This window comes from Sabethes cyaneus, chromosome 2 (genome assembly GCF_943734655.1).
Source record: "Sabethes cyaneus chromosome 2, idSabCyanKW18_F2, whole genome shotgun sequence".
NCBI classification, from domain to species: domain Eukaryota; kingdom Metazoa; phylum Arthropoda; class Insecta; order Diptera; family Culicidae; genus Sabethes; species Sabethes cyaneus.
This window is the reverse complement of record NC_071354.1, coordinates 123668190-123682016: the sequence shown is the minus strand read 5'-3', so window position 1 is coordinate 123682016 and position 13827 is coordinate 123668190. Positions and strand designations below refer to the sequence as shown.

The window sequence follows — 13827 nt, the reverse complement described above, 5'->3', positions numbered from 1 at the left end:
GGACTGAACCTCTGCTAGCGCATCGTTCAAGTCCTGCTCCTCCACTACTCTCCTCTCCGCCTCATTCGTTTCTTTGTTTTTCGGCAGAGAGAGCTTGCAAGGTAAGAAATCGTCCACTGCATCAGTGACCGGCTTGATGCAGCAAGGGCAAATTGCTGTGGAGGGCGCCCTGGTACTCCACAGGCTCCGTTGCGGCGAGAGAATTTATAGAACCCCCTCCACCATTCATCCCTCGGCACGGGTCGCGTCACACCTTGGATTAGGGGTTTATCCATTCAAATTTTTACGTAATAGCCATAGATAACAGCTATTACAACCATCTCCTTTAGGGGCTTTGGACCCTCTGCTTTGGTTCCTGGGAGTCAAGAGAACCGTCCTGCAGGCGGAGAGTTTACACTTCAGCTTTCGCATTAGTGCCCCCTTCTCTGTCCGCATACGACCCTAGTTTCCACCGGTTGTCCGATTTCCACTAAGGAACGTATCCCGGATGGTATCACGAGGAGGTCGAGATAGGAGTTGCTGAATAAGAGGCTGTGGAACCTCTCGGTGGTTCTGGAGCGCATTATTCAGCCATTTACCATCCATCATTAGACATTACTCTTCTTTATCGACAGACTTCACAGCCGGCTGTTCGAGTGTAGGAAAATTACGGGGCCAGTGTAACGATCCTACTGACTATCTAGCAAGTACCGCCTAGCCGAGATTCGAACATATGACGACTTGCTTGTTAGACCAGCATCGTACCTCGAAGGTAACTGGGGGGTCCGTTTATGTTGGTGTCTGACATTTGAAACTCGAGAGTATTTCAAAATGTTCAGTCCATCACTTAAGCTGTTCTGTACGGTCAGCCGGTAACTAACAGAGTTGTGGAAGGGCCGCAGAGGGGAAAAAACTCTAGAAAGTGTTTTATATAAAATCAAATGAAAGACGTGTTTATTACTTTTAGAGGCCACATTTGGAAGGAAAGAAATAGCAAATATAATTGACAGTTTGGTGTTTAGTGCTGCCAGTTTAACGGTCGCAGTAGATAGCAGTGTTGTACACTTAACAGTAACTGACCAGCTCGCTCTGTTCGTTAGCGGAGTCTTTATATTTATTCTGGGTCTGGTACCACTAAGGCGGCGATGAATTTCGTATAACAACCGTACGATAACCTACGGGATGAAGTGGCTGTCAAATTCATACATTTTCGATGTCCCACGCATAGGTACCAAAATGTTAATTTTGACAGGAACCAAAAAATTTGCTGGGAATTCCCCTTTACCGAGGACCATTTGAAAGTTGCTCTCTTCACTCCTACATGAGAAAGAGATAGCAACACACCATGCCCTTGACGATAACCGAGGTTACGTACCCCAGCCGGCACCACATGGAGGTAGAGATAGGAGGAGTTAGTGAATGAACAGAGGTTATGGAATTCACATTCTCACCCTTTGCCAGGCACTTCATTTGTATGTCTTGAGACCAATCGCGTTAACGGTTATCAATCACGTCTCCCAGAAAACAAACCCGTCTAATACTGATGAGCCACTGTCGGAGAAACCCTCAGACTGGCGGTAGCAACTCCTCTCCGTTCTCCGTTGTCGAGCTCTTGACCAGTGATCGCGAGTTTCTCGAACAAATTCTCCATTTCGCTAACGTCAGCTCCAACATCTTTACCGTCTTCATATTTTATCTGCATTATTTACTTTAGAATTGCAGTTTTGCTGCTACACTGCTATGCAAAAGTTTGGACCCACTTGAAAAAAAGATGTGTTTTTGTTAAATTTTATGCCTTTTTTGCGTAGTCAATGCCTTTGAGCTCCATGAACTTCCACAGCATCTCGTATACCAGTAAAAGTCCCCCTTAAACTTCCAGTCAGAATAAGTCTCATAAGTTTTTTGATTCCTATTTTTCCCATATTAGTTTGAAGTCTTCAAGGCAGATTTGACATATCTTGGGTCTTCAGCTGTGTTCCATGGCCCACCCATAGCCTTATGAGAAAATGAGAAAACCACATCTGCTTGAACTGAAAGAGTAACTAAGAATGATTTTATAATTCTGAAAAACAACCAACTAATGTGAATAATATTATGGCTTGCTATTTCCGTTGCTCCTTCTAGAAATAAGACCGCAGCCTAGACCTAGCACTCTAGCAGCTGGCTGCGAAATCTATTGTACAAATAACTTAGCATAGAATTCACCCACAATAACCAATAATAAGCTTGGAAGATTCCTACAGCAGGCGATGTAGAAACATTTGGATGCGCATAATCAGAAAAAAATGCGGTTGCAGTCTGCGTTGCACAACCTTGCTTCCCAGTGCATGGGAGCTCCAGCTGGTAATGGAGAGTGGAACCGTGATTTCCTCAGCTAATTTAATCGATTTGCCGCTCTGCAGTTAACTGTTGGTGAAAGACTTGCCCTCATACTTGAGACCAATAAAGGTAAGTTTAAATACGTTAAAATGGGCTAACTGAAAATTTACAATGTGAATCATTACAGATTGTAATAGCCAAAATACACCAGCCACCAGGGACCGTTTCTGTTAACTAAAACTATAATTAAGTCCATAAAACTGACCAATCCGCTGCCGTTTGAGCTGTAGGCAATCGATATACGGCTATTAACAACGGGAGTTGTTGTTGCGCACGCCCTCCGTGCAACGCCGTACCTACGCATAAATTACGTTGAGAACGCGGCGCTTCACTGTGCTGGCAGAGACGGTCCATCTGTCAGTGTCAGTTTGTTACGGAAGAAAACAAATCGCCAGGAAAAAACGTCGAGTCATCAAGGAGAAGATTGCGTAAAGTTCCTACGAGTTGGTCAAAGTTTAATAAAATCGTGTTTATCTGATTATAGATTATATTTAAAAGATCGTTCTTAAATTAAAAAGGCCTTATACACTAGAAGTTAAAACATATTTACAGTGCTTAAAGTAAAGTTAGAGTGAGGAAGTGTCTACTCGCGAAAAGATAAAAGCCTGCCGAATTAGTTCTTTTACTTCATCCACGAACATAAGTTCAGCATCTACGAAAACGAAAAGAAATCCTGTAAGCGAAAGGAAACCCACAAACGAAATTTTTAATCGCGTAAAGCTAAATATACGGATTAAATTTACGGAAAACTGTTTCCTTGTTGCATCTGCAACAATTTAAAAATTTCGTTTTCATTCAATCGGAGATGCCACGAAAGACCCGTACCCAAGATGCTGTCGCAGACGTTACCCTGCAACAATCCTGCCCGCTCTGCCAACTTCCTGACTGTGACGAAATGGTTTGTTGCGACGATTGTGAACGGTGGTATCACTTCGAATGCGTCGGTGTGAATGAAGATGTGGCCAATTATGATTGGAGCTGCCCGGAATGCGTCGCCGCTAAAGTTCCTGCGCCACCATCGCCACATCCGATAACTCCTACAGGTGAGCTAGTACCTCACTCGGAGCCCCTCCGACCGATCCAACGTTTACCTTCGCCCACCCCCATGATGCCGGTATCCGCACCGCAACTGCGCTCTCCACGGCCACCGGTTACGCAACCTAATGCAGTTTCTCAAGAGGTTGATGTGGACCCCGACTTAGTAAGCAAGCTCCCCGTTCAACTACGTATCCAGATGCTGGAAGAAGAAGCAGCCATCGAGCGTAAGTTTTTACGGCGTAAATATCAGCTCTTGTTCGAGTCATCAGAGAACAATAACCATGCAAGTCAATGCAATAGCAGTGCTAATATACGAGAAAGTAATAGCGTTAGGGATCCTCCTGTTTTTCATTCGTCACCAATGAATGATCACCGTTTTAATCCTCCGTTATTTGCTCCGCATGCTAGTTATCAAAATAGAAACGTGTCAGGCCCCGTCGTAGGTACGAGGGAACAACAAATTCGTGTTCCTGCTAACGTTCCACAGTCGCTCAGAAACCATTGTAATTCTTCAGCGTTTGATCCAGTTCCGACAAACCATCGGTCATGTATTCCGACACGTTACCCACCTTCAACTGGGCAGCGAGCTTGCGCCACATCGTTTGCTCGGTCCCAGCAGTTTGAGCATATTCCGTCATCATCCTTGCCAAATCGCCATCAGCATCCACATACCTCCGCGTTCGCCCCGCTTGCTGGCCGCCCTCGTCATATGGCTCAAGAACATTATCCGTATGAGTCCTATGACGTTCCTCCCACCTTTGGAGGGACCACGTTACTAAACAGTAGCCAGATCGCCGCGCGACAGGCAATTGCCAAAGAGTTGCCAATCTTCAGTGGCGACCCAGAAGAGTGGCCATTGTTTTTTGCTACGTATGAGAATTCCACAAATCTTTGTGGATATTCACCTGAAGAAAACCTAGCTCGCCTGCAGAAGTGTTTGCGAGGAAGAGCGTTGGAAGCGGTTAAATGTCAACTGTTGCATCCAACCAATCTAGAACAGGTTCTCTCCACTCTTGAGATGCTCTTTGGTCGCCCAGAAATTATTGTGCATTCGCTACTACAAAAGATAAACGCTCTCCCTTCACCAAGGGAGGAACACCTTGGTTCACTGGTTGACTTTGCCTTGGCTGTGCGTAACATGGTGGCTACTATTAAAGTCTGTGAGTTGGAGGAGCACTTATGCAACCTTACTCTCCTGCACGATTTAACTAAGCGACTTCCTCCAATGGTCCGTCTGAACTGGGCGACCCATCGACAGTCTCTTCGATCCGTAACCGTGTCAGACTTTAGCGGTTGGTTATACAAGCTGGCGGAAGCAGCGAGTGCCGTTACACTGCCAGACTTCTCCTGCTCTTACGATAGTAAGTCTCGCCGTGGGCGGAAAGATGATGGTTTCCTGAATGCCCACGCTGAAACAGAGCAGGCGTTTGAGCATCATGAAGTTAGTAGTTGCTTTATTTGCCATAGAGATTGTGTCGCAGTCGAAAAGTGCAAGAAGTTTCTCTCGTCCGGCCTTTCAGATCGCTGGGATATACTCCGGAAATACAAGCTATGCCGCAGTTGCCTTAGTAATCATCGCGGTCCGTGCCAGTCCGGAAAACTTTGCGGACAAAACGGCTGTCAATATAAACATCATCGGCTCATGCACAACGATGCCAAGGACAAGTTTGAAACGTCTTCGCAAGGGCCGAAACAGCAAACTGGAACTCTGCAACACACCATCGCCGACAGTTCCCGAGAAGCCAAACCTTGCAACACTCATCGTGGGGGCAGCAAACCCGTGCTGTTCCAATACGTCCCGGTTACGCTGTATAGCAACGGGGCCAAGGTAAACACTTACGCGTTTTTAGACAGCGGATCATCCCTGACCCTGATGGAGGAAGACTTGGCGAAGGAGTTGAACTTGCGAGGTGAAAAGCACCCGCTATGTCTTCGCTGGACGGCTGATACTTGCCGATACGAAAAAGATGCCACACGTGTTTCCCTTGACATCTCTGGCACATATCATGGATGCCCTAAGAATAGCTTGACTGATGTCTACACGGTCAAAGAACTCAAGCTCCCATTGCAATCTTTGTCCATGCGCAAGCTTGCAGACAAATATGGCTACCTCAATGGTTTGCCAATACATTCCTATGATGACGTACAGCCTAAGCTGTTAATTGGTATGAACAACGTGCATCTGGTCCACGCTCTTGACAGCCGCGAAGGAAGGCAGAACGAACCAGTTGCAGTGAAGACACGCTTAGGATGGACGATTTACGGGACGTGCGCACCGGAGAGCACCCATGCAGCATCGTGCAGCTATATCTGCTTCCACTATGGAGATCCGGAGGAGCTCTTGCATGAGACAGTCAAGCAATACTTCACGCTCGATAGTTTAGGGATCGGCGCTCGACAAAACCAGCTGTTATCCAAGGAGGCTGAACAAGCATTGATAAAACTGCGTAGTACGACAATGTTCCTCAACGGTAGATATCAGGTGGGGCTGCTCTGGAAATATGACGATATGCGCTTGCCTAACAACCGGTCCATGGCACTGAGGCGTCATCACTGCTTAACTAAAAGGTTAGAACGCGACCCCGAATTATCCAAAATAGTACGTTCGAAGATGGCGGACTACGAGCACAAAGGATATATTCGGAAGCATACTCCCGAAGAAACACGGAAAACTGGGGACCGAACCTGGTATTTGCCGATATTCCCGGTATTTAATCCCAACAAACCAGGCAAGGTTAGGATCGTCTTCGATGCAGCTGCTTCTTTCGGTGGTGTCTCGCTTAACTCGGTATTGATGAAAGGCCCCGATCAACTGAACGATCTGCTACCAGTATTGTACAAATTTCGGGAACGGTTAGTTGGTCTGGGGGGTGACGTAGCGGAGATGTTTCATCAGATACGGATGAAGCCCAAAGATGAAGACAGCCAACGGATCGTGTGGTGTGCTAACGAAGAAACAATGGAACCGTGTGACTACGTGATGCAGGTGGTGACATTTGGGGCAACGTGTTCACCCAGTACAGCCATCTTCGTCTTGAATGAAAACGCCAGCCGGTTTGCGAAGGAGTATCCTACCGCCGTCGACGCTATCCATCATAGACACTACGTCGACGATATGTTGACTAGCGTAGATACGGAAGAGGAGGCAATAACATTGGCTAACGAAGTCCGCTACATTCACCAGCAGGGTGGATTCTATATGAGGAATTGGGTGTCGAACTCGTCAGTTGTGCTGAAGAGTCTGGACGAAAATCCGAAACACGAAAAGTCGATGGACATGAACTCCGATTTGGCTATGGCCAAAGTTCTTGGTATGTGGTGGAGCACTACGGAAGACGTCTTTCGATACAAGCTTTGCACAGACCGGAACAAGGATCTACTCTCCGGCGGGAAGCATCCAACCAAGCGTGATATACTTCGAACGTTAATGGCCATCTACGATCCGTTAGGTCTTATAGCTCATTATTTAATGTATCTGAAGGTACTTATCCAGGAGGTGTGGAGAACAAAAACTGGATGGGATGAAAAGGTCGAAGAGCGAGAGTTGGATAAATGGCATACATGGCTGCATATTCTGCCTGAGCTTGAGTCAGTGGAAATTCCTCGGTGCTATTGTCGACCAGAGTTGAGCATTGCTGAAACAAACATTGAGCTACATACATTCGTAGATGCTAGTGAGCTAGGGTACGCGGCTGTTTCCTATTTCCGTTTCGAGTATAACGGACTCGTTCATTGCGCGCTAATTGGGAGCAAGACTCGTGTAGCCCCCCTTAAATTCGTCTCTATTCCTCGCCTGGAGTTAGAAGCAGCTGTTATTGGTACGCGTTTGGCTAAAAGCATTGCGGCAGGTCATTCAATCACAGTGAATCGTCGATATTTCTGGACAGACGCGCGGAACGTTATGTGTTGGCTTCATTCAGACCACCGTAGGTTCTCTCAGTTCGTAGCCTTCCGGGTGGGAGAAATATTGGAAGCGACGGAGGTTACGGAATGGAGATGGTTAAGCTCGAAGGTGAACGTGGCCGACGATGGTACTAAATGGAAGAACAAGCCGGATCTTTCGTCAACGAGTCGATGGTTCCAAGGACCTCCGTTTCTGTGGAAGTCAAAGGAAGAATGGCCAGAGTCACTGCTGAATGTTACTGAAACCGTCGAAGAAGTTCGCCCGAGTATGTTACACCATACCGAAGGGACAATTCGAACCATTCTGTTGCCGCAGAACTTCTCCTCATGGTACCGTTTGCGACGCGCCACGGCTTTCGTTCTACGTTTTGTAAATAACATCCGCCTGAGGAAACACGGTCAACACCCGTTTATCGGACCACTCTCTAGGCAGGAGCTACTCGAGGCTGAGTTGTTCCAGATCAAGCGAGCCCAGGAGGAAGTCTATGCGGACGAGCTAGCAATCCTCGCAGCAGGCGTTCGTCGTCTCCATAAGAAGAACAGTCTGTTCAAGCTCAGTCCATTCATCGATGTCCAAGGTGTATTGCGGATCAATAGTCGTTTAAGCGAATGCGACTTCCTACACGAAAACAACAAGTACCCTATAGTACTCCCCCGAGATCATCCTGTCACGATACTTGTACGCGACGTTCATCTGCGCTTTCATCATCAATGTCACGAGACCGGCGTGAACGAAGTTCGCAAGGACTATCATATCCCACGAGTTCGCAGAGTTTACGATCGAGTTCGTCGAGAATGTCAGGTCTGTAAATTGCAACGTGTCGCTCCGGTTCCACCGGTGATGGCTTCACTACCGAAGTACAGGTTAGCGGCATTTATACGTCCGTTTTCGTATGTGGGCGTTGATTTTTTTGGACCCATGCTTGTTGTCGTTGGTCGTCATCACGAGAAACGTTGGGGCGTAATTATAACATGTCTTACGACAAGAGCGATACATCTTGAGCTGGCCGCTTCGTTAAATACTAGTTCGTGTATTTTTGCCCTGCGTAATTGCTTTGCTCGACGGGGCACGCCAATAGAAATTGTAAGTGATAGAGGGACAAACTTTGTGGGCGCTGACAAGGAGTTGAAAGAAGCGGTAGTGACACTTGACCAGGATAAACTCATGAAAGAATTTACCACGCCAAGAACATCTTGGCGCTTCAACCCTCCCGCAGCGCCGCATATGGGTGGCTGTTGGGAGCGGCTAATCCAATCCGTGAAGAAAATTCTAGCCAAAGTCAAACCGCAGCGGGTGCCTACGGAAGAAATGCTGAGAAGCTACCTGATTGAGGTAGAAAACATCATTAACAGTCGTCCGTTAACACATGTGCCCGTGGATGATTGTTCTTCACCCGCGCTTACCCCCAACGATATTTTGTTAGGCTCTTCAGATGGATCAAAACCGCTAGTTCAGTACAACGAGTGCCCATTGGCATTGCAGCGCTCGTGGCAGGCATCACAGGCTCTTGCCAACTTGTTTTGGAAGCGGTGGATAACGGAATACCTACCCACGCTTACCCGTCGAACCAAATGGTTCTACCCAGTGCGCCCGATTGCCGTAGGAGAAATCGTCATCATCGTCGATCCGAGCTTACCGAAGAATTGCTGGCCCAAAGGTCGGGTGGTGTCGGTGTAGACATCTGTCGATGGACAAGTGCGCTCAGCGGTCGTCCAGACTGCTACGGGATTGTATGAGAGACCCGCAACTAAGCTTGCCGTGTTGGACGTAGGTACGAATGGGAGTGAGCCGGACCAGGGTCCAACTACTGGGGGGGACTGTTGCGCACGCCCTCCGTGCAACGCCGTACCTACGCATAAATTACGTTGAGAACGCGGCGCTTCACTGTGCTGGCAGAGACGGTCCATCTGTCAGTGTCAGTTTGTTACGGAAGAAAACAAATCGCCAGGAAAAAACGTCGAGTCATCAAGGAGAAGATTGCGTAAAGTTCCTACGAGTTGGTCAAAGTTTAATAAAATCGTGTTTATCTGATTATAGATTATATTTAAAAGATCGTTCTTAAATTAAAAAGGCCTTATACACTAGAAGTTAAAACATATTTACAGTGCTTAAAGTAAAGTTAGAGTGAGGAAGTGTCTACTCGCGAAAAGATAAAAGCCTGCCGAATTAGTTCTTTTACTTCATCCACGAACATAAGTTCAGCATCTACGAAAACGAAAAGAAATCCTGTAAGCGAAAGGAAACCCACAAACGAAATTTTTAATCGCGTAAAGCTAAATATACGGATTAAATTTACGGAAAACTGTTTCCTTGTTGCATCTGCAACAGTTGTTTTTGAGTTTCCAAAAACGGTAATGCTGCAACCGAAATTGCTGATACCAGTTTCTTTTCACGGAACTGCAATCGAGAAGGGAGAGCACTTGATGGTTACAGCACGCACACACTGAGTGTTAAATCCAACTGCCGCTGGAAGCAAATACGGCACCGCCGGCTGAGCCATCCGCCTTCGTACTATGAAGATAGTGTAATAACAGAGCTTCCAAAGCTAGAACTTAAGACGAGCCTCCCTCAGACGGCAACTTTCTGCGGAATGCTCAATGTGGACTTCACCACGAGTGCCAGTATCACATTCTATAATGGTAAACGAGGAGAATGCATGGTAATACAATGGACTGTCGACCGAAGAAGTGATGTCGAAGCTGCCAATTACGCCGCAAGAGAGTTTCGATTTTATACTGGTCTTTTCATAGATAGCGAATTTTCTTAGGACTTGGAACGAGTCACCATGAGTATAGTTCGCCACACCATAACGGTATAAACCATTCCGATTCACCTAGTAATACCCACCCACAGGCGAAACAATCCATTAACTTCAAGCCTCCGCTCGTCACACTCGAGCCACTCGTCGTTGGTAAAGCTAAGCGTAGCGATCGCTACTGGCCATATGCCACTGAGCAGTTTTGACAGCAGGGTGCTAATTCGTTTAGCTTTGAATTGCCGCTGAGGTCCGTAGATGTAAGTTGTATAAAAACAATATTTGAAGTTGAAAATTCAAATATTTTTTTCAGATCATTACAGTCCTATCTGGTGCTAGACGTTGTCGATCTAATGGTTCAGAAGGTATCCCTCAACTACACCCTCAAACAAAATAGTAGTCATCGGCGGGTTTCTTCCGTGCATATAACGGAAAACTTAAATCTTAAGTAATCATTGCTGGAGTTAGATTGCACCGGAGTTGCTTCACTTAAGTGAAATTACCGTATCGCACACGATGCTAGATTAGATTTGGTAACGCTGCCAATATAGCAATTGGGTTAGTCTGCGCACTTGTCAGTTATTGTTAATCAATTACTAAATATATTTTTTCTATTACAGAGCTCACAGTCAACAGTCAACCGGTGGTTCTAAATCCGAAGGTTTTGCCTGTGCGACTGGTTAGTTCAGTTCTAATCCTATCACTGAACAAGAACGAAAAAGCATTCCACAAGTGATCGGTACTGTTCTTTACACCTGGTCGCTCAATGGGCGAAAGCCTAACTGCTACCGGTCCTGCCGCCGCCCATCCTCATTGCACGTCTGAATTTATTCCTCCGATTGAAATTACCATCATCGACCAATAATAAAATAGAACTCCCTCTCCTGGGCACTCACTACCTATAACACAAACTGATTATTATCGTCAAATTAGTATACAGCAATTTAGCAAGCAATGTACTATTCAACATAAAAAGGAGTCCCATTATAGAGATTAGGTATCACACATTTATAATTCTGGCAAATTGTTAAATATTTTATATATAACTATGTATAATTAGGTAGTTAGTCGTTAAGGTGCTTGATAAATTTTAATTGGAATGTATAACAATACAAAAGTGAAATTAGGCTGCATTATCCGAGATAAAAATCCACGGTGTTACCTAAAAGATAAGATAACCTAAAATAACTTTTGTAAGGAAAACTATAAATAAAAAAGTTTTAATAAAAAAATGCAATATGAAAAAAAACCATCCTATCACACAATCATGCATTTAAATATTACATGCAATACCGTTCTGATTCAAACTTAGAATAGTCTCAAACTTCGAACACTTAGAATAAGATGCTCACTAGTATCACTAATATGATAAAATACCATGTTTATTGTATACCACCGTGTTCGTAATGATGACCTCTATTCGGTGGTATATATTATGCATATATTTAATCATATTAGCAATACTAGCGAGCATTTTATTCTAGGTGTTCGAAGTTTGAAACTGTTCTAAGTATGAATCAGAACGGTACCATAAAAATCAATCGTTCGCATTTGATTAATAAATATAATTTAATTTAAAATCCAAATGGAAAATACATTGATTTTTATAAATAATGCATTGCGTATTCAACACACAGCATTTAGAATCCAATAATAGAACCATTAATATTCATAAGCATGACACGTGAAATCTTCGTGTTTTGGCTTTTGATTATCAAATGTTAGACACGTGAAATCTCAATGTTTTGCTTTTTGATTACCAACCAGTGTTTTGCCTTTTGAAATGCTGGTGTGCCATGTTGATTAAATTTCAAGTGTATTCCATTTGAATCTGATATAGTGTATCTTATAGCACAGATCTAAGTGGAATCCACTTCATGGCAACGTGTGGATTTTTTACAGTGTAAAAAAGTCAGCCGGAAACTGAAACAAATAGTTTTTATGGTCGTATTAGATTTTATTCAACTGAATAAAAACTTCTGGCTGTTTGCAACATTTATGTAGTCTGATTAGAGTAAAATGCTGCTTAGAAAATTCTTGATCGTTTGGTATCATTAACTCATTTTTTAAAATTTTGCGACTTCGTTCGCTCTGATTTAACACCGACCATATGATATCGCGACAAGCAATCCGCGACCGAGCAGTCGAGTCGAAAAGTTAAGTCGAGCAGTCAAATCGAGCAGTCCAATCGAGCAGTTCAATCAAGCTATTCAGTCAAGCAGTCCGGACGAGCAGTTGATTCGAGTGGTCGAGTCGAGCAGTCAAGTCGAGCAGTTAAATCGAGCAGTTCAGGCGAGCAGTTTAATCGTGCAATTAAGTCGAGTAGTCTAGTCGAGCAGACAAATCGAATGGTTTAGTCAAGCAGTCGAGTCAAGGGTTAAGTTGAACAGTTGAGTCGAGCAGTCGAGTCGAATCGAGCAGATTATTCGAGCAGTCGAGTCCAGCAGTTCATTCGAGCAGTTGAGTCAAGTAGTACAGTCGAACGGTTTATTCGAGCAGTTGAGTCGTGTAGTCCAGTCGAACGGTTTATTCGAGCAGTTGAGTCGAGTAGTCCAGTCAAACGATTTATTCGAGCAGTCGAATCGAGTAGTCGAGTCGAGTAGTCCATTCGAGCAGTTGAGTCGAGTAGTCCAGTCAAGCAGTTGTATCGAGCATTTGAATTGAGCAGTTGAATCGAGCTGTTAAGTCGAGCTGTCGAATCAAACAGATGTCAAGCAGTTGAGTCGAGCAATCAAATCAAGCAGTCTAGTCGAACAATCAAATCAAGCTGTTCAATCAAGCAGTTCAGCCGAGCAGTCGAGATGGCCAGTTGAACCGAGCAGTCGAGTCGAGCAGTTTAATCGAGCAGTCCAGTCAAGCAGTTTAATCGAGCAGTCAAGTCGAGTAGTCCCGTCGAGCAGATGAATCGAGTAGTTCCGTCGAGCAACTGAATCGAGTAGTCTAGTCGAGCAGTTGAGTCTAGCGGTCTAGTCAAGCAGTTAGGTCAAGCAGTTCAGTCCAGCATTTAAGTCGAACAGTTGAGTCGAGCAGTTCAGTTGAGTAGTCCAGTCAAGCAGTTAAGTCGAGCTGTCGAATCAAACAGTTATGTCAAGTAGTTGAGTCAAGCAGTTGGGTTGAGTGGCTAAGTCGAGCAGTCTAGTCCAGCTGTAGAATCAAGCTGTCAGTTGAGTCGAGCAATCAAATCGTGTAGTCTAGTCTAGCAGTTGAATCGAGCAATCAGGTTGAGCAGTTGAGTCGAGCAACCGATTCGAATAGTCCAATCGAGTAGTTGAGTCAGGCAGTTCATTCGAGCAGTTGAGTCGAGTAGTCCAGTCAAGCAGTGGAATCAAGCAGTTGAATCGAGCAGTTGAGTCGAGCGTCGAATCGAACAGTTGAATCGAGCAGTCTAGTCAAGCAGATAAATCATGCTGTTCAGTCAAGCAGTCCAGTCGAGCAGTCGAATTGAACAGTCCAGTCGAGCAGTCGAATCGAACAGTCCAGTCGAGCAGTTCAATCGTGCAGTTAAGTAGAGCAGTCAACTCGAGTAGTAAGTCAAGCATATGTGACAAGCAGTCGAATCGAGTAGTCCACTCGAGCAGTTAAATCGAGCTGTTCAGTCAAGCAGTCAAGTCGATCTGTCCCATCAAGCAGTTGAGTCGAGAAGTCGAATCGAACAGTTCAGTTGAGCAGTCCAGTCGAGCAATCAAACCGAGCAGTCTAATCGACCAGTCCAGTCGAGCAGTCTAGTCAACCAGTTGAGCAATCGAGGTCGACTGAGAATACAACCCATTGC

General features: G+C 45.2%; 1 protein-coding gene across 1 annotated transcript; it reads left to right on the top strand.

Annotated features, from left to right (window-relative positions):
• Positions 1-3163: 3163 nt before the first annotated feature.
• Positions 3164-8977, top strand: LOC128735954 (uncharacterized). The gene is made up of 2 exons (XM_053830437.1): positions 3164-7080; positions 7327-8977. The coding sequence occupies exons 1-2, from the start codon at positions 3164-3166 to the stop codon at positions 8975-8977; spliced, it is 5568 nt and encodes a 1855-aa protein (XP_053686412.1).
• The last annotated feature ends 4850 nt before the right edge of the window (positions 8978-13827 follow it).

Excerpts from the sequence above, each read along its gene's own strand:
- LOC128735954 (XM_053830437.1), top strand. The coding sequence starts at position 3,164 with ATGCCACGAAAGACCCGTACCCAAGATGCTGTCGCAGACGTTACCCTG. Across the intron at positions 7,081-7,326 it reads GTAGATGCTAGTGAGCTAGG|GTTCTCTCAGTTCGTAGCCT; the intron begins GTACGCGGCTGT and ends AGACCACCGTAG.